Here is a 25,954-nt window from a genome sequence, read left to right on the forward strand (position 1 = left end):
GCAGCAGCGTAGACTAGTTAGACCAGGCCATGGCGACGCTCTATATGAGGCGGAGCAGCAGCGTAGACTAGATAGACCAGGCCATGGCGACGCTCTATATGAGGCGGAGCAGCAGCGTAGACTAGATAGACCAGGCCATGGTGACGCTCTATAAGAGGCGGAGCAGCAGCGTAGACTAGATAGACCAGGCCATGGCGACGCTCTATATGAGGCGGAGCAGCAGCGTAGACTAGATAGACCAGGCCTCTATATGAGGCGGAGCAGCAGCGTAGACTAGATAGACCAGGCCTCTATATGAGGCGGAGCAGCAGCGTAGACTAGATAGACCAGGCCATGGTGATGCAGTAGGAGTCGTAGGACGCTCTATATGAGGTGGAGCAGCAGCATAGACTAGATAGACCAGGCCATGGTGACGCTCTATATGAGGCGGAGCAGCAGCGTAGACTAGATAGACCAGGCCATGGTGACGCTCTATATGAGGCGGAGCAGCAGCGTAGACTAGATAGACCAGGCCATGGTGACGCTCTATATGAGGCGGAGCAGCAGCGTAGACTAGATAGACCAGGCCATGGTGACGCTCTATATGAGGCGGAGCAGCAGCGTAGACTAGATAGACCAGGCCATGGTGACGCTCTATATGAGGCGGAGCAGCAGCGTAGACTAGATAGACCAGGCCATGGCGACGCTCTATATGAGGCGGAGCAGCAGCGTAGACTAGATAGACCAGGCCATGGCGACGCTCTATATGAGGCGGAGCAGCAGCGTAGACTAGATAGACCAGGCCATGGTGACGCTCTATATGAGGCGGAGCAGCAGCGTAGACTAGATAGACCAGGCCATGGTGACGCTCTATATGAGGCGGAGCAGCAGCGTAGACTAGATAGACCAGGCCTCTATATGAGGCGGAGCAGCAGCGTAGACTAGATAGACCAGGCCATGGTGATGCAGTACGATCGCTGCTGTTTGTTTACAACATGCTATGAAATATGACCACTGCAATGACTGCCTTCATCAATAACGCCCTCTCTCCCTCTCCTTTCACCCTCTCTCTCTCTCGATCTCCCTCTGTCTCAAATTTTCAATAGAAGCTATGCGCATGCATAAAAAGTGAGTGGCAAATCGAGTGAGTGCATGGCAAATTGAATTGAACGTTTGATGCAATCAGATAGGACATTTCTGTTTGGATGTATGGGCTGTCAAAGCCAGAAAGTAGTTTTTTGCCACTCAGTAGGCGTTCCCGCATAACTTCCAGGTATGATGATGATGCCACTCGCATACCACCCTTTGTCAAGTCCCGCCCGTGGTTGTGCCCCTCTTCGCACCCATTGGTTGCCGTTTCATGGTTGGACAAAAATCCTTTCTCTCCATCCACCCACTACCATTGAAATTACGTGTTTTTCAGTTGCTTCGTATTGACATTCTGTGCATTCAATTCTTATTTTAAACGTGGTATGTAAAAAGGAACATCACAGTTGCAGCATGGTGACAGGGCATATCATTTTTAGGTTTTTCCAAAAATTATGTTTTAGCAAATTCAACATAAACAAGGCGGAACCAGGGCGGAACAAGGCAGAAAGAGCCTGCTGGTTAGTCAGTCACCAATCGGAAGTCTGACAAATGGCCAAATACATATAGGCTATCAATTTGGGGGTCCTTGGCATGAAACGGTTTGATAACTAAATTATTTAGAGGGCATTTGTAGAATGGGCCTCAGGCCTTTATTGCCTTAATGGGTCATACTGTATGAAGACCAGGTTGAAAATGGCTAAAGTGCTCCTTTCTCTCCTCTCCCTCCTCTGCTCTCTCATCCTAACAGTCTTTCTCTCCTCTCCCTCCTCTGCTCTCTCATCCTAACAGTCTTTCTCTCCTCTCCCTCCTCTGCTCTCTCAGTCTTTCTCTCCCTCCTCTGCTCTCTCATGCTAACAGTCTTTCTCTCCTCTCCCTCATCTGCTCTCTCATGCTAACAGTCTTTCTCTCCTCTCCCTCCTCTGCTCTCTCATCCTAACAGTCTTTCTCTCCTCTCCCTCCTCTGCTCTCTCATGCTAACAGTCTTTCTCTCCTCTCCCTCATCTGCTCTCTCATGCTAACAGCCTTTCTCTCCTCTCCCTCCTCTGCTCTCTCATCCTAACAGTCGTTCTCTCCTCTCCCTCCTCTGCTCTCTCATCCTAACAGTCGTTCTCTCCTCTCCCTCCTCTGCTCTCTCAGTCTTTCTCTCCTCTCCCTCCTCTGCTCTCTCATCCTAACAGTCTTTCTCTCCTCTCCCTCCTCTGCTCTCTCATGCTAACAGTCTTGCTATCCTCTCCCTCCTCTGCTCTCTCATGCTAACAGTCTTTCTCTCCCTCCTCTGCTCTCTCATGCTAACAGTCTTTCTCGCATCCCTAGATGCCTTCCATCCACTGTTGCCATGTCGGCTTATTATAAGTGACTTTGGGCTTGTTTTTCTTTTTAAGTCCGTTGTAAATATTGGGTGGTTGCGGTTTTTGGGGCAGTTGCTTATTTGTGCCAGTGCTGTTTGTTTTCCTCACTGCTTCCATCCCCCCCCCCTATCTTGGCTTGCTCACCTCACCATGGCATCAGCTCATTGATCTCTGTCAGGCTACACTCAGACTCGCCCCGGCTGAAAAGCGATCAATGCCTTGTCTCCAACAGAGGCGATGCTTATTAGCTTAGCTTGTAATGACTCAATGATCTTATTGTGGATATCAAAGCTATACAGGCCTTCTTATGTCCATTTGCTGCTCCAGAGTCAACCCGTCGCATGCATCAGGGCAGAGCTAACAATTGTATTTTGTATTGTATTTTATGTAAAAACAAAACAAAAAAAACAACTAAAATCATACATCATGCCTATGACGCAATGATGCATGTAGCTGCTCCAAATGATACTCCCATTCGTCTGTGCGTCTTTGCATCTGCCCGTGTCTGTGAAAAATGTGGCCTATAGACTCAGACAAATACCCCAATGGAAAAATACCACAAAGTCTTTTCACAAAAATAAGATACTTATACTGTAAATGTCATGTTAAGATGAATTAGCTTCACTTTCCTCTTCACTGTATAGCCACTGTATACCCTGCACCTTTAACCCATTTAGGCCTGACGTCGATATTTAAAAAATGTCTTCTAAATTTTCTGAAATACCTATGTTTCTATTTCAGAGGTGCTCAATATTTCATGTCAAGGATCCCAAAAATTATATGTAATTGGCCACCGACCTCCATCTGAAAATATGTTGTTCCAGAAGCAAAGATTTGAGTTAAAAACGTTCTGAAAGAATATATTGAGGCACATTTTCACGATTTTTCAAAAATAGCAGACCTACAAGCTATGAGCTTGTAGATCTGCTATTTTTCAATAGCTAAAGCATAACATAATGCTTAAAACACCAAAAAGGGTTCCCGCCCAAAATGGGTTAAAAACCTGCCCTTCCTTCAGTGTGGTGTGCTGTAGTGTACCGTCACGGTTTTATATCCTTTACAATGACCAGATTCCCCAAAGTGCTGCCGTTGCAGAGAGTCAGCACTGAGCTATTACTGAAGCACAGTAATAGTTTCATACCCACAAAACCGCTAGACCGGCAGGCCTTCCCAAACATGCCAACGGGGCTTTTTAGTGCGTGCAATACTGCAATAATAGTGTATTATTTTGAATGTGATGGTGTGTAATGTACACAAAAAAACTCTTTCTGGTTAAGAAACGAGTGAAGCTGCAAGTATCTATTTTTCATGTCATTGGTCCGACCTCTCGTTAGTCAGACCTACTATCACAACACTATCCCAAACCTAACCCTAACCCCCACTTGTGGTTTTTTAACCCGCAGCACGGCTTAGTTGTAACCAACTAACCAACCATATTTTCGTTCTCTCCCTCTCCAGCTGATCAGCGATGGAAGTGTTGTGTACGCTGAGGCGCTGTGGGACCACGTCACCATGGATGACCAGGAGCTGGGCTTCAAGGCGGGGGACGTCATCGAGGTAGTGGACGCCAGCAACAAGGAGTGGTGGTGGGGCCGCATCCTGGACAGCGAGGGCTGGTTCCCGGCCAGCTTCGTACGGGTGAGCGCCAAAGCGGTGGTGGAAAAAGTACTCAAATGTTTTACTTAGGTAAACGTATATCAATGCAATATAGTACAAATACTATGGACAAAGTATTGGCATCAAAATGTACTTAAAGTACCAAAGGTAGAATGTACTCATTATGCAGAAAAGTCCCATTTCGGCCTGGGCCATGGCTCAGTGGTCCAGGCACCTTGGCTGGTAACCCAGTCTGGCAGTGTGCCGCGGGTTCGACTCCCGATCCCGACGGCCTTTACTGCATGTCTTCCCCCCATCTCTCTTCCTGTCAGCCTACTGTCTGTCCCTCCATAAAATATATAAAATAAAGGCAAAAGCCACAAAATAAAACATTAAAAAAAAAGAAATGTCCCATTTCAAGTTATCAAATGTATACAAACTTTTGAAAATAGACGTCTGCGTAGCAGACGATGCGACGCATTGTGAGCTTGTATATCGGCTATTTTCAAATGGTCTAATGTTGTAATAATAATCAAAATCTATATTAGTAACTAACGTTTTCAAATAATTGTAGAGGAGTAAAAGTACAATATTTGCCTCTGAGATGTAGTGTTGTAGAAGTAAAAGTATTGAAAATTGTACACACTGAAGAAGAAAGTGAAAAAATACCTAAGAATTACTTTACACCACTGGTAATAACTATCTCTCTCTCTCTCTCTCTCTCTCTGGGGGAGCTGACAGAAACTCTTGGGCCACCTTGCACTTTAATTTCCCTCATTGATTAATGCCGGCATGCAGCTGCTGTAATAATGGCAGAGAGTGGGAACTGTGAACGATTGGCCCGTTTCAAAGACATGTTTCCCATTCCCAAAAAACGCAGGTCTCATTGCAAATGAATTACTAGGCACCTTAATCGCTGCCCATTTGAAAGGACCTTAACAGTGTCTTCTGACCTCCTCAGCTCCGCGTGAACCAGGACGAGCCCATGGAGGAGTACCTGGCCCAGCTGGAGGAGACGCAGGCGGGCGGGGAGGACCGCCAGGGCCTGGGCCGCCTCCTGCATCTGGGCCCCGGCCTGCCCTGCAAGGAGCAGATGAGGAGCAACGTCATCAATGAGATCATGAGCACCGAGCGTGACTACATCAAGCACCTCAAAGACATCTGTGAGGTGTGTTGATTTCGTCAACTAAAACTGTGACGAAAAATGTTCGTCGACTAACGTTTCCTAAGACTAAGACTAAATCTATTGACAATTTCGTCAACAAATACAAACTAGACTAAAATGTTCGGGAGAGACTAGTGGAAAAGAGATCTGATAGAACTAAAAGACAAGTTGGGTTGTCCCAAAGAAAGTTTGTGTTGTACGTAGCTTGAACACACCCCTCTAGGCCGCGCACAGGCTTAAAATTGGCTGCATGTCCTTTTTTGGGAAACACTGTCAAACACAACAACATAGAAATGGACAACCTAGACTAGAGCACAGCCATACCTGTCCTCATTGTGCACATAAGGCCTCCTGCATGAATACATTTAGAAGCAAACCTTTCCCTAAAGCCTCTTTGTGGCAGTAGTAAAACCATTCGCAGAGAAATGTGTGATGTGAGTGGTGACTTTCTTCATCTCATTTAAATATAAAAACTTTGAAATTAAACAAACATGTTTAGGCCTACTTCAGCATCAAAGAAATTAAATTGCCATATATATTGCCATATATATATACATGTATTTTTTGATATATTTACACATATTTACATTATACACATATTTAGAAATCTGAACGTTGTAGACTTTAACGTCGTAAATGTAGCAAGGTGCACAAAACGGGGTGAAGTTGCCTCATGACTGTCATGCTTGACGGGGCTAGTCCACTGTAAGCGTAATGAGGTATGTTCATTTGCTCTTATACCCTAACGCAGGGTTACATCAAGCAGTGTCGCAAGCGGACGGACATGTTCAACGAGGAGCAGCTTCGCACAGTCTTCGGCAACATCGAGGACATCTACCGCTTCCAAAGGAAGTTCCTCAAAGGTCTGGAGAAGAGGTTCAACAAAGAGCAGCCGCACCTCAGCGAGATCGGCTGCTGCTTCCTGGAACATGTGAGCATATACATCTGCACCATAGAGTATATATATAATAGAGACTGAACTGGCGCGAAGCTCCGCCCCCCCAGCTATTCATGTCAGTGGAAGTTGCTCAGTGGCGTTTTGAAGTCCCTCCCCGGACCTCAACTTTGAGGTCCTGAGTGACGTAGGGCAACCGAGCGCTCAACGTTAAAGCCCAGCTGCACGGGGTTTCCCGGTCATGAATCCACGGGTCCGCCTGTAGTCCCTCCTCCTACCACTAGGACCCAGAGCTTCAACGTTGAATAGCCTCGCTGGCCCCTTGGTCTGCACACAAGTTCTTACAAGGATGATATTGCGGAACAACTGCCTTCACAAGGCAGTTGTGCCGCAACGCGTAGGTGTATTTTAACCTTGCCATGCATTAGCCACTTTAAATTAAAGGCTTTTTATTTTTCTACAAGAGTGCCTTGGTCTCATCTTTTTTTGCATCAAACCACAATATACTTAGAAAAATTGTTGGCATTAATGTTAAAAGTATACAGAGAGTTGTTGTCAATAAACCAAACGATCCCATAACACCAGTATGGCCCTTACATTTATATGACCCATCATACAACAAAGCCCAGCAAGCCAAATTATGACATTATGATGACGTCCTCCGACTCTTCCGGTGACTTTCAGGACTAGGCCAGATCCCAGCCCATATGGGGATGATCTTTACGTAATTTCCAGGACGTCTTCACCAGTTGAAATAATACAGCTTATTCTGGGCCAGATCTGACTAGTTATGATATGACTTAAGTTGATCTGGCCTCAATCGGACTCGGAATCGAATTCATCCAGGGACCTCCGTCTTAGTGGGCAGAATTTATGTTGGTTGAAATCTGGTGATATTCTGGGCCAGATCTGACTAGTCTTGGTTTGACTTGATCTGGCCCCAATCGAGACGTCACTAATTTGTCCAGGTTGCTTGCTGGGAGGGCTTAAGTGGTTGAAACCCTTTGTCACTGACTGTTTGTCCCACCCCCACCTCCCTCCATCCAGCAAACAGATTTCCAGATCTACTCGGAGTACTGCAACAACCACCCCAACGCCTGCATCCAGCTCTCCAAGCACATGAAGGTCAACAAGTACGTGTTCTTCTTCGAGGCGTGCCGGCTGCTCCAGAAGATGATCGACATCTCGCTGGACGGCTTCCTGCTCACGCCCGTCCAGAAGATCTGCAAGTACCCGCTGCAGCTGGCCGAGCTGCTCAAATACACCAACCCGCAGCACAGGTGAGTTCTCGGACAGTCGCCCACGACGAGTCCGACTGATTTCAGTCATTTCGGATTCCATAGAACAGTGGTTTTCAATCAGTGGTCCTTGAGCGGGTTCCAGGTGGTCCTCGTGCAGCTGTGCTGGTAACCGAATGGACCCTTGTTAGATATTTAACTCTTGAGAGTTAAATTATAGAGTTAAATTATTGTTAAACATCTGCATTACTTAATTCTACATACAGTAATTGGAGAATGTAGAAGAATTATTTTGATTAACGTTAAATGTCATCAAATGGTGGTCCGTGGCTCAAATGATGAATAAATAATGGACCTTGACAGGAAAGGGGTTGAAATCCACTGCCATAGAAGTCAGCATGTCTTCTATGGAAGCATGTTGCGCAGAGAAAGTAACCTGTTTGCAAGCTCTCAATGCGTCGCAGACGGGTATTATTTTAAGATTAGAGTATTTAAAGTGGTCAAACTAGCAAATTATGTTCAGAAGCATCTTCCATAATGAACCTAATGGTCTGGGATATTTCATAAACGCAAAAGTTAAAGCCTCAATCTTATTTATTCGCCTGGTTGGCAGTATGTAGAACAGCAGGAACAATATCAGTAAAACATCATAATTTTTTTTCCTCCATTGTTTTTTATGGACGGCCCCTTTCACACTGTTATTAGGAGTCAAAGATTTTCAGTCCTGAGATTTTATTTAGCTTTCATCCAGTCTGCAGTCTACACAAAAAAGAAAAGTGAAAGAAAGACTGCATTGACTTTTTGTTTTGATATGGTCAAACTATATAATAGAACTACTACTACTACTACTACGACCCAAAGTTCACTCACAACACTATTCTCCATGCAACCCATACCTGTGTTGGCTGTTGCTCTGTATTCCTACAATTCCCATGATTAATTTTGTTTCTGTAGTCAAGATCACAATGTCTTGATAAACAGTGAATCAGTACAATGTCACTGCTAAAAAAACACACACACAAAAGTATGGGTTTTAGTTTACACATTCACATATTTTATACCAGTGACATCAGTGGAGATGTTAGCCCTACCACACATGTATTGTAATATGTGTGTGCATGAAGTGCTTGGTTTTTCAACTGATTATAGGTCTTGTATGATGAAATGTCCTATGAACCACAAAATGAACTATCAAAAAGTGATTTATTTGAATCAACCTCTCTGCCCCAAACGTAATCATACTGCTCAGACACCACCACCTTGTGGTCTGTCCTCTGTGTTCTCTAAGGGATTACAAGGACGTGGAGGCTGCGCTAAATGCCATGAAGAACGTCGCCCGGCTCATCAACGAGAGGAAGCGGCGCCTGGAGAACATTGACAAGATTGCCCAGTGGCAGAGCGCCATCGAGGACTGGGAGGTAAGCAGCATCGCCCAGTAGGGGTGGGCATTATTATGCAAAATAACTGCAATTATCTAAAATAATTGTGATTAGGTGTAATAATTGTGTCCGGCTTAAGACCCCAGTTGATTCGGGACGGATGTCTAATTGAGGACAGAGTTTGTAGGGTTAGGCTACTACTATTCCTTTTTTTTGCCGATGGGTTCCCAGATTGGGCTACTATACACAGGCTACTACAGCTAATTAATGGTAGCTTGATCGTTTATCAGTCCCTCCCAGACTCCCTCATTCCAACATACGGTCCACTAATGTCCAGTCGGCTCTCACAGATCAAGCGTCTTGTCACAGTGAATGAAGACAAATGCCTTACATAAGTCTGTGACAAGTTAAGATGTTTGTCCCCAGTATCGTCATCCAGACGTAGGTACCAAGATGAAGAAGGGGTTAAGCCATAGAGTGAAAAAATAATAGAGAGCACCGGAAATCCCCATCCCATCCACTTGCATGAAGTTGCTCACCCAGTGTATACTCCCTTTTCACCTCTTCTTCCGGGTTGGAAAAGTGATGGGCATGGTCATGAACGAAAGCTCTGTTGTATCGTTCATGTGTCTGGCCGCAGCTGCAGTACCTATGATCGGCCAGTGTGTCGATTCGGCTTTGATTATTCCTCTCGGTTCTGGGGGCTTGGGTTAAGCATGTATCTGCTAAGGTTATGGTTATGTACCGTGTTAAGACAACCGTGTGTGTGTGTGTGTGTGTGTGTGCGTGTGCGTGTGTGTGTGTGTGCACACGCAGGGTGAAGACGTGCTCAGTAAGAGCTCTGACCTGATCTTCTCTGGGGAGTTGACCAAGCTCTCCCAGCCTCAGGGCAAGAGTCAGCAGCGGATGTTCTTCCTCTTTGACCACCAGATGGTCTACTGCAAAAAGGTGAGTCGAAATGCGTCATATCCAGCGAGCCAGCGTTGGCCAAGTTTCTTTCACGTTTCAAAACAATAACCGACCGTGCAAATTATGCTTGTTTGTGTAACGTGGCACTTTATTATTAGGCCTACTGCGTTTGTTACTTTCACAAAAAGGAACCGAGGCAGTATTTGCATTTTGAAATGCACGAGGGATAATGTTCCATAGCAGGTAATCTAATCTAAGCACTGCAGCTCACACGTATTGCAGCATATGATATCGATGCTGCATTCGTCTTGTGCAATATGTACAGTAGTTGGGTATTAGTAAGTTACTGCAACTGTGTTACTTTTGTAACGCTGTCGCTGACATAGATAAATACATAAATAAAGCTTTGTGTTTGTCTTTTTCCTTTAGTTTCTTTTAGTTTCAGTTCACTTGCATAGATACTGTAATGTTGAAACCATGGAAAGGGGAAGGAAAGGCAGCCAGTAGTTAGAAGCTTCCGTCAGGCGTCCTGCAGCTCCTGCTCACCACAAAAGACAAAAAACAAGAATGACTCACGTCATAACTGCCAGGTGCAGCAAGCTCACTATGGGGTTTTTTTTAATCTCCCATTGGCTTAGAGCAGGGGTGTCAAACTGGCGATCCACGGGCCGCATGCGGCCCGCGGAGCCGCCTAATTCGGCCCGCCGGCCATTAATAAAAGAAAAAACATGTAAAAAAAAAAAAAAGAATGTAAAACGTGGGCACTCTGGGTTTTTTTTTTTTTTAAGTGGTGTGTGGGCACACAAAGTGTTAATTGCTTAACAATGAACAGCTGAGTACCAGGAATGTGTGTGTGTGTGTGTGTGTGTGTGTGTGTGTGTGTGTGTGTGTGTGGGATGGAAGGAAGGTGTCAAACTGGTGATCCGTGGGCCGGTGCGGAATGTTGTCACTGATGGGCTCGTTAACAGTCTATTCAACTACTAGTTGAGTTGTTGTGGATTACTCTCCTCACACTCTGATACAGCAGGACATGGAGAGGCTAACCATAGTTGTTCCAGCTCAGTAGAGTTTCATTTCCCTTACCAAGTGAGGAATATAGTCTACTTACACACGATAGTCAAAGCAAAGAGATGCAAAGTGTCAGATTTCATGATGGCTACATGTCAATTTGCCATTTTGGATATTTTTGATAAAATAATGATTGCATTTTTAACTATTTTCGAGTGGTTTATTGGGTCTTTTTTCCACATCTCATACCAAACGTCTTGTAGCCTACAACTGTAATACAAATAAAGTCAATTTATGTCAATAAACAGTCTAGAAAACAAAGCCAAGTATCAAGTAGTGTAAGTCAACCCATGTGAGCTGCAACTGGCCGCGGCCCTCATCAAGTCACCTTTCGCGCAATGTGGCCCTTGCCCCAAAATGAGTTTGACACCCCTGGCTTAGAGGATACGGCATCTCTAGGGCATCCCACAACATCTCACCTTGAAAGTACAACATCCAAATATGTAATGTGTCGCAGACAACATCTCACCAGTAATGTATTGTGTGTATGTGTGTGGCAGGACCTCCTGAGGCGGGACATGCTGTACTACAAGGGCCGCGTGGCCATGGACCAGATGGAGGTGGTGGACGTGGAGGACGGCAAGGAGCGGGACTTCAACGTGAGCGTGAAGAACGCCCTGAAGCTGCGCTCGCGGGCCACCGGGGGCGCCGACGAGGTGCACCTGCTGCTGTGCGCCAAGAAACCCGAGCAGAAGCAACGCTGGCTCCGGGCCTTCTCCGAGGAGAGGAGACAGGTGCAGCACGACCGCGAGACAGGTCAGACATTAGTTATAGTTATGTCACCAACGAATGGCCCGGCCGCACCGACCGTGGTTTAAATCGTGGTATATTTCACGTTAAAAAGAAAATTGGGTAATTTCATAGTCTATACTCAGGCTCTTGTGAGCACCCCAAATTGTTTTTAATTTGCTTGATTATTTAGATATTTGATGTTGATGAAGAACTGTGTTTGAAAAATTAACAAGACAATTTCGCCAAGACAGTTTGTCTTATTTTTGGACCACAATTCTTATATGAGACGATTTGATGACCCAATGTTATTCTCCAACATCCGCAAACCAGGGGATGAGCGAGTGACGTCAGGACTTTAGTACTATACTATACTATACTATACTATACTATACTATACTATACTATACTATACTATACTATACTATACTATACTATACTATACTATACTATACTATATGTATGTGTTGTGTGGCTGCACGCCCCTGGCATGTATGAACATTTTGTTTAGATTATACTGCTAACTATTTTGGTGATGCTTTGTAGGAATAGAGTATAATACACCAATGAAGGGTACAAGATTGGGATCTTAATGACACTATTGTAAAATACTTTGTTTAACTGTGCCCCAGGGGTCCGTATTTGGCCCCCTCCTTTTCCCCCCCTCTTCGCTGAAAATAGCTGTTGTGTGACTCATTGTGAGCTTGTATGTAGGTCTGCCGTTTTTGCAGAATGCTTGCCTAATATTATGACATGCCCAGAATAGGGACATTAGGTGCTTAAAGGCAGAACAATTAGAATGTTTTACATTAGCTGCACTCTTGATTCATTTCTTGTTGTCATTTCAGGCTTCTCTCTCACTGAAGTCCAAAAGAAGCAGGCTATGCTGAACGCATGCAAAAGACACCCTGCTGGGAAACCCAAAGGTACCTGGTTCCCAAACTTTTTCATGTCAAGGACCCCCAACTTGACACTAATTAGCCCCGCGGACCCCCATTAGAAAATATATGCCAAGGACCCCCATGAGAGAAGACTTTTATGTCTCTAGCAGTGATTCTCAACCCATTTAATTTCAAGGACCCCCAGTTTGACATGCATTAGGCTACGGACGCCCATTTAATGGCATTTTTTGATTTTACAATTTATATTGTAAAATCAATGTTAATTTAACTCTGAGAGTTACAAACCCATAAGTGCCCGTTTGGTTCCAAACTATCATTTAGCTGGGGACCCCCTATAACTCCCTCAAGGACCCCTAGGGGTCCCCAGACCCCACTTTGGGAACCACTGGGTATGCTGAAGTTTACAGGGTTGCACTGAACCATGATCATTTAGTTCAGGGCTGGGCAACTTTGACGATGGAGAGGGCCACTATATTTATTTATACAGTCACTCCAGGGGCCACATTGCATATTACTGTCGTAGCAAAAATAGCCAATCTACAAGCTCAAAACGCGTCACACTGCGACGCGTTTTGATTTGAATTGAAATCCTGAATTATTTAAAATTCAGGATTTAATGAATTTTGGAATTGGAATCTAAGTATTTTAGACTGAAGTAATTATAGCCGGTCATGTTTGCATGATTGTAATTATAACAGCTGAAATAAATTATTTATCAGTATCCCAATATTAACACTTTAATTGCCCGGGGTTATTTAATCCATTACATTATAGCGCCGTCTAACACAGGATCTTTTTTCATAATTAGACGGGATGATTTAGATCGCGAGTTATGAACGTTTTAAGATTTTCGTTTTCATCAGCTAAACAGGGGAGGGAGTTTTTCGATGACATCTCACTCTTGCACAATACCGAAGATTGCCCAACAGGCGCTCCCAGGCTGTGGAGCCATGTGATCCGTTCTCATATCAATAATCTTCGTCTTTTGGACGCTACTTCGTCCTGGGCGTCGGGCGTTACTAATAGAAAGGACAAAGAACTTCGTCCTGGGCGATGGGAGTGTTAACCTGAGGGCCACATTAAGTGAAGGTGGGGGCCGCATGTGGGCCCCGGGCCGCCAGTTGCCCATGTATGATTTAGTAGCTCAGTCGGTAGAGTGCTCGCCTTTGAGTGGTATGTTTCTGGGGTCTATCATGTGGCATGAGTGGCAAGGCTTGGGTAACTAAGTACGTTCTGGGAGCTGATGTATACTCCAGGGGCCGAGCCAGATTTTGGTACCACCTAAGGGGTGACTGTAACATTTTTGTTTTTTTTGTATGATAACTCTTCCAATTCAGTAGTGTAACACCAGTTATCGGCAGTTATATGTGACCACACCATAGACAACCTATATAAGGCAACATTTTCCAAATTTCATTATGCTTTAAGTAGCATGTGATGTGTCAAACTAGGGGGTTTACATGATTTTGAATCCATTCCAAGCATTAGTTTTTCACGAAAAACACTCCTTGGCCTAAATTCGGCCAATTTTAGCTAGTTTGACACATCACATGCTACTCATCCCAACCCAACGTTGCAATTAGTTGCTGCGAGAGTGAGGTCTAGCCAACACCAACTCGGGATTCCTGGATCGCTGCCCTCCACAAATTCCTATCCAACATGATCAGGTTCTTGAGCTCTGCAGTGTTGTTAGCCAAGCTGTTGCGCCGCAGCACGTCTCCTCCTGGCTTTGCCCTGGGTTGGCTCCCATAGAGTCAATTTACTTAAGTTCTGGGTGCCTGACGCAGTGCCCTGCCAGCCTCATCCTTCTCTCTCTGACTTTGTCCGTGACCCGTGGTAGGTCCCCATAGAGGTCCACATTTCTGATGCGGTCCGTCCATGTGACACCTAGTGCCATTCGTAGCATTCTTGTGTATACAACCTATTTCAATGAATTAATTAATTAATTAATTAATTAATTATTAATTAATTAATTAATTAATTAATTAATTAATACAATAAAAATAATCTGTTCTTTTTTTCACCTAAATGTCATCATTGATGTTCATTGCAATGCCATTGGTCATGATATTTGCATATAAATACCCCCCACAGAGGCTGAAATTCACACAAATTAAAAATCTCTGAACAATTTTTAACCTATGACCTTTGACCTTTAACCCTGATAAAAGTAAGTAAAATAATTGTAATTAGAATGTCTAGAACATGTTTTATTTATTATTGTGAAAGATATCCCCCAAATGTAAATTATTAATTTATTATTATTTTAATAATTATTATAAATGTGCATAAAACTTTCTTTTCTTTTCTTTTTTTTCTTCTTTTTTTTTTTTTTTACATAATTTCCTCTACAAAGTCCTAGTAGTACAAGTAGTAGTAAGGTTGAAATCTCTTTTTTGCAAATCAGGTTAGAGCATAATGAAATTTGGAAAATGTTGCCTTATATACAGTAGATTGTCTATGGTGTGCTCATACTGTATATAGCTCGATAACTGGCATTAAGCTACTGATTTGGAAGAGTTATCATACCAAAAATAAACTAGAGACATGTAGGAATACAAAGATATATATTTTTGTACGGTCACCTTAGGTGGTACCAATTCATGAAAATATCAGTGTTGTCCCCTGCACTAATCTCCCAGTGGTCTAGTTAAGTGGTTCTAAAACCTTTTAGCTTGAGATCCAAAAGAGACATGGATGCTTCTTGAATGAATGAATGAATTAATGAATGAATGTGTGACGCATCGTGATTGTGACCTTGTAGATCTGCTATTTTCAAAAGATGTTCATACATCTAAATCCTGACAGTTTTCTGAAAAACCCATATTTCTATGTCAGTGGTTCTCAAAATATTCCATGTCAAGGACCCCCAGAATTATATGTAATTGGCCACCGACCCCCATCTGAAAACATGTTGTTCCAGGGACCCCGCCCAGAAGCAAAGATTTGAGTTAAAAACGTTCGCTCTGAAAGAATATATATTCAAAGATTTGCGCCACATTTTCACGACTTTTCAAAAATAGCAGACCTACTGCTACCTAAGCTGCCATGCTACGAACTTGTAGATCTGCTATTTTTCAATAGCTAAAGTATAACATAATGCTTTAAAACACCAAAAGGGGTTCCCGCCCCAAAATGGGTTAAGTTAAACAATCGAGTACTACTTGTTTCCACCACTGCATTTTGTCGTCCTCCCCAGCGGTGACCAGGCCATACTACGACTTCCTGCTCCGCCAGAAGCACCCGTCCCTGCCCAACGCGCTGCCCCAGCAGCAGGTGTTCATGCTGGCCGAGCCCAAGACCCGCAAGACCTCCACCTTCTGGCACAACATCGGCAGACTGACGCCGTTCAAGAAGTAGAACGACGGGAAAGAAATGAAAAAAAAAAGAAAAGACAAAAACGCAGGAGGAGGAGGAGGAGGGGAGAGGGGTAGAAGACCCATCTGCTCGTGCCTGAACTGGTTGCTTTTTTTTTTTTACGTCTCCCTCTTTTCATTCCTGCCCGCGCCGTTTACCCTACTGATGTATTGTACAAATGAAGATGATGATGATGATGATGATGATGATGATGATGATGATGATGGAGGAAGAGGAGAAGAAGGAGGGGGAATTTTTCTTTTCTTTGAGAAAGCACTTTATCGGTTGGTTAACAATCACACTTGAGAATGGTCTCCTGGAGACGTGTAATGCGTAATTTATGCTCCGTCATGCAACGGTGTCGCGGGAAAGATAGCCTAATTTCGCGTGACACCACCGTGTCAGTATAAATCAGGATTAAAACGTTTGGGGAGAATGGACTATTGAATACCTACTACTACTACTACAACTACTACTATTACTACTACTACTACTACTACACCTTCAATCAAGGGTCGATTGGTACTAATCTACTACTGTACTGCTGCGAGCGACCACAGGATGGCGACTGTGCTGCCTCCGTGAACTAGACGTTGCCTGCCGACAAATATGTGTTGTTCTTGTTTTTTGTTGTCGTCGTTCTTTTTTCCCCCCACCACTGTTCTTTTTCGATTTTATGTTTTGCCAACTGTTCACAGTGCCAGATGAGTTGAGTTTTTGTCTCTTTTGTGTCTCTTTTTCGTACAGTATTTGTCAATTCCGTGTCCACTTGTGATGAAAAAAAGGGAACAAAATCAAGGTGGGAATACGGGATGAACGTTTTCCTCCCGTACTTCTCTCTTTGCGAATTAGTGTCGATAATCTCACGACGAGTTCACCGTTTCAATGTCGTGTTTTCTTTTCTTTTCCACATGGATAATAATTTTCTTTTTTTTGTACATAATGAGGTCATGTGCAGGACATGCGCAGTATTGGAAGCCGAACGGAACCCAAAGAAGATTTGACTCGTCGCAGGTCTTTTTTCCACCCTGACACACTACCTACAGTACTACACACCCCCTGCAGCACACATTCCTTCTGCTTGTCCTCTCTGTGAAAGCAAGACAACTCTGTTTTTTTTCTTTTTTTTTTAAAGTGCCATTTGAAGTGTGTAACCCATGGAAGTGAAAAGAGAACATGCATGGATGTGTCGAAAATAGCTCTGAAGAATTCTTTTTTCTTTAATGTTTTATCTCTGAAGCACCCCTGCTATATTTAACCAGATTCTGCATCGGACAAAGATGTCAATTTCCTACTGGGCCGAATACCACTGAACACACGCATTATACAATACCTTACCTGCCTGTAAAAATTGTCATGTTGCAAGTAGTCTTATTCTCTATGTATTTGGTCTGAAATACTCTGATTTTAAAGGCCAGATGTGATACAGTAGTTTAATACACAAGTGCATTCTGTGAAATGTACTCCTCAACTATTCTTGTTTAACTGTTATTAGCTTATGAAGGTACAAAGTTTTGAAAAAATGACCAAGCTGGCAAAATCGTTTGGGGTGGTCAGTATTTTCTTTTACTGCTAAGTGTCGCAAATATTCAGCAAACAGTAGAAGGAGGGCTTTCCAACTATGGAGCAGCGGCATTACTGTAGGCTATGTATGCGGCGCCATCTTGCTCTGTGCATTCAGAGTTCTGTTCTAAAAATGCTACATTTGGGGAAAATCCTACTATAGCTATATAGCTATATTGTATGTAATTTCAGCTGTGATCTTCAGCTGAAATCCATCAATTTGATATTTGTAAAGCATCAAGGATCTTGGCTGTAAAATTGTGCTATCACTGTGGTACTTGAAAAGTGCCACAATCTGATTTCATTTTGTGCTTGGAAATATAATTTGTATTTTTATTATTTTGTAAAACTGGGTCTCATCTTTTCAAATTGAAAAGGTGGCATATAGGAATTATTACCTAATTTATGCTCTGTCGAACAATGATGCCGCGCACCAAATTTTGCCGCTCACAACCACAATGTGTCGTATCCGCAATGCCGTCGCGTGGCCATATTTCGGGCACTCGACACCGTGATACATGGAAGTATTAAATGACTCTTAAAGCATCCACAATCTACCATCTCTCCCTGGAGAGCCTAGAAACGGGACGTCTCCTGACACACCTTTCATCTAGCGCTGCATATTAACGACGGTAATGCGAGAAAAAGGCTGTTTGTAGTGACACAAGTGTGTCTTTGTACTTCCAGCAAGACAGCGGCACTCGAGGGAACGTGAGGAGTATTGTGTAGGCCAAAGCCCCATGGGGCCTCGACAGCGCGGCTCGGCTGTCCTCGCTCCTTTGATCATGTGCGTTAGATTCCGATTTTGATGCCGCCGGCAAGAAATGTTCAATTCATCTCATGTCAACAGTCGTCTCTGTCGACAGTGATTTATTGCCCTGGACACTTCTCATGGTATACACCACCTAATATCACAGGCTGTTTCTCACACTCCCTTTTACCAGTGAGACAAACAAACGTTTGTGTGTGTGTGTGTGTGTGTGTGTGTGTGTGTGTGTGTGTGTGTGTGTGTGTGTGTGTGTGTGTGTGTGTGTGTGTGTGTGTGTGTGTGTGTGTGTGTGTGTGTGAGAGTGAGAGAGAGAGAGAGAGTTGTGAATTTGCATGAGAGAGATAGAATACACTGATGGGGACCATACCAGCCGAGCCCGGTATCTTATTTATATCATTAAAAGTGAATAGAGACCCCAAAGTCTGACACCATTGCTGCTACTGTATAAAGGCTGCTATCCCCCTGGGTAACGGAGCGATCTTTACATGAGAGGAGTTGTGTTCCAAAAATAACCAAATCAGCCCCGCGATTGTATACTCGTAAGGATATGAAGCATCAACTGACCGCGAAAACATACTAATTTATCCAAAGAGTAAGATTATTATTTATTTTTCTCCACTTCAAACACAGAGGATATCAAATGTAAGTCAATGTCAGAAATGACACATACATGCCTGCCAGAGTAAGAGGGCTGATTTGATTATTTTTGGAACGGAGTTCTTTTATGACACTATCTAATATTTCCCAATGGGATTCTCAATAGAAAAAAGTGGGAGTGACGTCAGGATTTCGGGACTCTATATCGATTTTACAGCATATTTGGGTGAAGGTGGTCCGGGGTACAGGGCTGAACACTTACTGAGTTATCATGAACTAAACAAGTTTCATTCATTTTCGGTTCCAAATAAATGAATAAAGAACATGACACCCCAGCATTTACCCAGTAGCATGACCGCAGCTCATTGTTGCTACAGTGTTTGCATTTCAATGAATAAGGCCTATAGTCCGGCAGTCGAGGTGGACGGGTGGGAAATTTGGTATATAGTATTTTTATTGGCCTAAAATATTGTCTATATACATATGTTCATGAATCCACTTGCTAACCGGCTGTTGATATTGGGCAATTTTTTTTATATGGGTTTCTTGTGACCCTATCATTAACATCCTATGGCTGGCAAAAATGTCAAACTTTCCTTTTGCTTTAAGTAGCATGTAACATGTCAAATTAGGGTGTTATCATGATTCTGAATTCATTCCAAGCATTAGTTGTGCACAAAATACATTCCTTGGGCTAAAAACAGCCATAGCCACTTGCCCAAAATGTGCTGACCTCATCACATTTGTGCTGACCTCATCACATTTGTCATGACCTCATCACATTTGTCATGACGTCTATGGCCGTTTTTAGCCCAAGGAGTGTTTTTTTGTACAAAACGAATGCTTGGAATGGATTCAGAATCATGAAAAAACCCTAGTTTGTCACATGCTACTTAAAGCTTATATAAGGAAAGTTTGACATTTTTGACAATTTTGCCTGCCATAGGATGTTAATGGAGAAAAAAAGCCTGATACTAACAGCCGGTCAGCAAGTGGATTCATGAATGTATACAGTATATAGACAATATTTTAGGCCAATAAAAAATACTATATACCAAATTTCCCACTTTAAACAAAAGAAGCCTGTCGGCTGCCGGACTACTAATTTGTTTTTAAAATTAGATAATATAACAGTTCATGTGTAACCACCCGATTCATTCCCCCCTTTCCTTTTGTAGGGCCACACAACAATAATGTCCTACTTGAGGAATCTATTGTAACTGAACTATTTTGCCCTTTGAATTGAAACGTAGTATTGTCAGAGAGAAAGTTAAACATGTTTTGGCATCCATATCTTTGGGTTGAGTTGCACACTTGTGTATAGTTTTACTAATTTTTTGTTTTAATTAAAAGAAAAAAAGACAGTGTTTGAATATTATATTTGTGTATGGTTGTTTACATATGCACTCAAAAACTATGGGAAAATAAAATAATTTAAAGTGAGTAGAGGTATTTTTTTGTGCTAACTAACAGCTGGTTCTGTGATCCAAGATGATGATGCAATAAATTAAGTTGTGTTCAACGCAGGTTCAGGAGTGGAGACCACCCACTGCTCAACCCGATCACTCCCATTCTCTATCTCCTTATCAAGTTCACCTGCGTCCCAAGTCTCACAGCAAATCACATAACATTCCCCACAGTATAAATACACCTCTTATCTCATACCTGTCTGATACTGCTTCGCACTGTCAACATTCCCCCCCCCCCTCACCAACTAACCCCCTTCATCCTCAGCCTTGCCCCGCTAACACTTGTTTCTCCCTCGCTCCCGAGCAGAGCACAGTGGTTGTCAGGCTCCCGAGACTACGCCACCCCACCCTGAGTCTCGCCCTCCTCGGGCTCCTCATCAATACATCTACGTCTCACTTGTGCAATAAATACTCCTAAACTTGAGCAGTTGGTGCGATCTCTTACTAGTGAAAGACAATGTAAGTGGCGAGCATCCACAGTAAGACAATTATTTAAAGAGGTGTGATATTTATTTATCAAATGTGCGATTTCGGACAGGGCCAGCGTGTGTGCGTGTGTTTTGTATACATTTGAGCTGGGGCCAGAAGTCGCCAGGTCGCCGGAAGAGGACAGGTCTGTCACTCACTTTACCTCTGCGTTTTCAACCGAGCTTCTGCAGTTTCCGTTTCCGGTCGTGGCTGCTTCCGTTGGTGAAAGCGACCATTACACTCACTCCCTCCGTCCTGAGTTACAGGTGTATGATGGGAAGCCAAGTTTATTATTTATTTATTCATATTTTTATTTTATTTTTTAAAGCTAAGGGCCGAAGGCCTGCAAACCTCTAGTGTACTATATGGCCTCTATTGCTGCTTCTCACTGTTGGAAACGAAACCTGTCAATACAGTAATACACCTGACGGATGTTAGGTTCTTGGTTTAGACAAAGAAGAGGTACCGCACACTAGGTCACATTAGGTCGACGTTTCGGTCGCTTAGACCTTCATCTTGTCTGTCCTGGGACTGTCCATCAGGACAGACAATTTTCTGTCGACATAATAAAGAGAAACATTTGGCAAGTGTCTGACAGTGTGCGGGACCTCTTCTTTGTCTTTCAAAGATACCCTTTTGTGCACGGTGGCACAGTCGGTAGTGCTGTCGCCTCACAGCTAGAAGGTCCTGGGTTCGATTCCCGCTGGGGACGCTGTGGGTGCTGGGGGCGTGTCCTCTCCTCTGCGTCATCAGTGCCCATACCCGAGGCGGGGTTGGCGAAAGGGAACTTTCTGTGAACTAGTTGGAGGAATACCGTGTTCCTGTCCAACCAGGGAAACTCCCCCCTGTCAGGTGTAAAGGAGCAACTTGGATACTCATGCATGAAGGAAGCATGAGTTCATGTCCATTGCTCTCCCCAGGTTGGTGGAGGGTGTGGCCCAGGATCACATTAGATATTTGACACAGGGGTGAAAAATGGGTTACAAAATCGTGGGATAAAACATTTATAAAAAAAAAAAGATACCCTTTTCATTATATGCTCTATTGCCCTACGCACCTGTCACCAGCATTTTGAGGTGTGCACTGGCCTTTTGCTATAAAGGTTCTTGGTTTACTTATGATCCTTGATGACTATTATGTATTTGTTGTGTTGTTTACAATTACAATTTTGCTACTGTAAATCGCTCTGGATTAAGTGTGCCAAATGCCTAAATTGTGTTAACAGTACATCCACTCTGTCCCTAAAGCCACATGAGTCAAGAGACATGATGCATCTCTCTCGTGTGCGTGCACACATACCGCACACATGCACGCACGCACGCACGCACACACGCACGCACGCACGCACGCACACACGCACGCACGCACGCACGCACGCACGCACGCATGCACACACACACAGTGCACAACACAGCTTGCACATTGCTTTGGTTTTCAATAACGCCTGTGTCTTGTCCACTTACCAAGTAGCCTATATTTTAAGAAACTGTTAAAGACCATACAGGCATTAAAGACCATCAATATTTCGAAAATGTTTTAATGAAAACCTGTCTTCACAGGACACAGGTTCAGCCTTACATAGACCATTTCCAGGCTTTCTTTATACATTTTCTCCAAAGTCAGAGAAACTTTGGAGATTGCATTATTCTCCCAACCATGGCTATTCCATTACAAACTACTCTCTGTCACACTGGCTTGTTTCCCTCTAGCCTTGAAAGTATCCTGGCTCAACCATTACTGGACCCCCTGGTTTTAAATAATTTAGACAGATTTGTAAGCTTCCATTTTTGTCTTCCATTCCTACACTTTCAAAAATTGAAAGGTTTGTGTCCACTCAAACAATTTCCTTAATGATTTTTTTATACTGTTTTTGAGGACTTTAGTCTGACTTTCGGACATTCCACAGCACAGAGACAACTTTTCTTTAAAAGCCACAAATGATTTATTACTGGACACAGCTATTTTAATCCTCATTGATTTTAGCTCCAAGAACTGCAGAGTTTACATATTGTGTTGATTATTAGTGAAGATTGATGGCCTGTCAGAATAATGCCAACTACCGTATTTGCATACAAAGCATGTACCTGCAGGTGGCTTTGTAAGGTGGTATGTTGCATGTGTGGGCAGAAGAGCACACGGACAAAGGACATCACGGGTCAAGGTCTGATTGAAAATATCATATCTAATATTATTTGTGTTTTGATATAAGTATAATATTGTAGAGCTGTTGTGATTATGTTCAGATGCGTTTTGATTAGAGTTTTATGTTTATGTGTTTTAGATTGTAAAAGTGTCGCTTTTATCACAATCACAAATGTACTCTTTCTCTCTGTCTCTCCAAAAGACGGAGTGCTCTCCATTCCAAGCTGCCAGGAAGATGAACACATCAAACGAGTCCTCCATCTACAGCAACATGGACATTGTACAAATCACCAGCACATCAATCAACCTGGTCCTGGGAGTCCCCATCAACAGCTGGGTTCTGTGGCTGGTATTAACCGGACCAGCTGGAACAATGGCCGCAGAGTTCTTCACACTCAACCTGAGTGTATGTGAGATCATTTTCAGCTTGTTATGTCTTCCAGCTGTTGTCACGCAAATTCCCCTCTTTAAATCTTTCACTGATGGTTTCATGTTCACCGGGCGTCCGCTCTTCCAGTGCTGTATCTGCGTAGAGAGGTTCATGGCAGTGGTTCTCCCAGTGCTCTTCCTCAAGTACAAACCCCTCAGGTACAGGATGGCTTGCTCTGCTGTGGCCTGGTTGCTCATTATTGGGACATCACTATTTTACATGCTGGTGGGTCCTACCATGATATTGTTTTATGTTCATTTGGGTAAATGCCTATTTTTCATGTCAGTGATGCTGTTGTGTAGCCTGGCCGTTCTCAGGGCTCTGAAACAGCCCATGCCAGGGGAGACGGGGAGGGAGAGGGACAACGGCATGAAGAGGAGAGCCTTCATTATCATCTGCATGATCATGGGGTCATTTTTGGGAAGTTATTTTATTTGGTGCATTATTATCACATTTTTTAGTCAAGGACACTTGTCAGATAAAATGCCCTTAATTGAAGATTCATGTATGTTTGTTAATGTAATCGCTGGGTTTGTTCAGCCACTGCTGTACCTCTGCGTAAAGATGGGCAAACTGCCCTGTGTGTAAAACCAGTACATAGATAATCACACACGCACGCACGCACACACACACACACACACACACACACACACACACACACACACACACACACACACACACACACACACACACACACACACACACACACACACACACACACACACACACACACACAATGAACTCCCAGTAATGATCTGTAGTTACAGTTACATGCTAGTAGAAGGTGACCCTATTTAATGTTGCATAATTATATGTAATCCTATAATCTGTTGTTTTAGCTAATTTTTGTATCTGTCTTGTTCTGAAGTAATGTTATTTTGTTTGGCAAAGCACTGTGTTTCAAAAAGTACTATATGAATATAAATATAGCCTAGTTCAATATTGTCAACACTAAATCCTCAAACTGTCATTGTGAAAATGCACCAGTTAGTTGTGTTGTTTCCCCAACTGTTCCAGTGTATTGCTAAGCTTCAGTAAAGTGGCTACGGCTAGTCTCTTGAGAAATAAGCTGTAATTATGTTTTGCTTTCCACAACTCATTCCACATTTTTATTATGTATAGAAAAGTGGTTAAACTGAAGTGATAAATTAAAAATATTATGAACCTATCTACCAGCTAGTATACAGTATAGGGTACTTTGAGAAACCCTGCACTAGACGGAGCCACACACAGCTATAGGGGCAAAGATAGCCACCTTGTTGCCACACACATTGCTGAGGGAAGGGTAACTTCATTATAACTTCATCAGACCAATACACAAATCCATCTCTGCCAGAGCGTGAAACATGAGATGGCAGGTCTGTCATGTTCCCCACAGGATAAACAGCTGGAGGAGATGGACATCATGAGCAGCAAAACCAAAAGATGTGGGCAGCAGTCATCATACACACATACAGCCTCATTCAAAGCGATGCTGCACTTGCACACCTGTGTGTACACACACACACACACACACACACACACACACACACACACACACACACACACACACACACACACACACACACACACACACACACACACACTGTCAACTAATGTCCACTTTTTTTTTAATTAACGAAGATTGACAACCTGGGAGATGTGTAACATCTGAAGGCTCTCAACACCAGCATTATTCCAGTATGTAATATCTTTAAACCTATTTACTCAACTTTTTTGAATAAGTCAGGTATAGTGCTATGCCTTGAATAATCTTTATTTGGGTGAAATTCGTTTTTTGTGCATAGTTCCCAAACTTCCCATCGTGTTCTTTTTCCAAGAAAACGAAGAAGAGAGGAGGGGCAGGGGGGGGGGGGGGGGGGGGTGGGTCAGGTAAGAACATTTAGCAGCTCGTTCCACACAAACAGCACAGCACACTAGTCATAGGATCTCTCTTATCTTAATTACAATACAAGTAAGGGGTTTCCAGATCCACAACCGTAGGCTTAGATCTCGAAATGGTTTAACTTGAAACTGTGTGTATGCACTTGTGTCATCACTGTGGTCAGTGGGTTGCTTCAGCCTCTGTTGTACCTCTGCCGAAAGACTGGCAAACTGCCCTGTGTTAAGAAGATACGTACATAGAGAATCACACAGTGAGCTCCCAATATGTGTAGTTATGTTAATTCATCATGCATCATACTAGTAGAAAATGTCCCTATTTGATGTTAACCACTATACCCCACAATATTAAAAACTATATGAATAACTAACTATATTATGCTATTTTATAGGAAATAATGTCAAAACCTCAGCCCGAAATCTGGGTGTGTTATTCGATTCTAACCTCACTTTTGATGCCCAAATAACTAAGGTTGTACAGACATGCTTTTTTCAGTTAAGAAATATCGCCAGAATAAAACCATTCCTCACTTCTACAGATCTTGAGAAAGTAATCCACGCATTCATCTCTTCACGTTTAGACTACTGCAACGCCCTGTACTCCGGACTCCACAAAAAAGCCATAGCCCGCCTGCAACTAGTGCAAAATTCTGCAGCAAGGCTATTGACCAACACCAGGAGGTGTGAACACATTACGCCAGTACTGGCCTCCCTGCATTGGTTGCCAGTACATTTCAGAATTGATTTTAAGATTTTACTGACTACTTTTAAAGCTGTGCGAGGGCTGGCCCCAAACTACATTTTAGCTATGTTACAGCCCTACGACCCCACACGTACCCTCAGATCAGCAGGCAGGGGTCTACTGACTCCTTTTAAAACAAAACACATTACCACGGGTGATAGGGCCTTCACAGCCCGGGCACCGAAACTATGGAATGCCCTACCCCAGAACCTGAGGGATGCACCCTCAGTGGCTGTTT

General features: G+C 43.3%; 1 protein-coding gene across 1 annotated transcript in view; it reads left to right on the forward strand.

The window, feature by feature from the left end:
* Positions 1-20,027, forward strand: part of LOC306913425 (rho guanine nucleotide exchange factor 4-like) — an 87,011-nt gene extending 66,984 nt beyond the window's left edge. Inside the window, exons 5-13 of the mRNA XM_079490064.1 lie at positions 3,876-4,055; positions 4,975-5,181; positions 5,930-6,109; positions 7,121-7,353; positions 8,600-8,729; positions 9,507-9,638; positions 11,168-11,423; positions 12,245-12,322; positions 15,498-20,027. Coding sequence (XP_079346190.1) covers positions 3,876-4,055; positions 4,975-5,181; positions 5,930-6,109; positions 7,121-7,353; positions 8,600-8,729; positions 9,507-9,638; positions 11,168-11,423; positions 12,245-12,322; positions 15,498-15,658 — 1,557 coding nt within the window. The 3' untranslated portion in view covers positions 15,659-20,027. The remainder of the gene's footprint in view (positions 1-3,875; positions 4,056-4,974; positions 5,182-5,929; positions 6,110-7,120; positions 7,354-8,599; positions 8,730-9,506; positions 9,639-11,167; positions 11,424-12,244; positions 12,323-15,497) is intronic.
* The last annotated feature ends 5,927 nt before the right edge of the window (positions 20,028-25,954 follow it).

The sequence above is a fragment of the Electrona antarctica genome, assembly GCF_951216825.1.
Source record: "Electrona antarctica genome assembly, chromosome: 20".
NCBI lineage: Eukaryota > Metazoa > Chordata > Actinopteri > Myctophiformes > Myctophidae > Electrona > Electrona antarctica.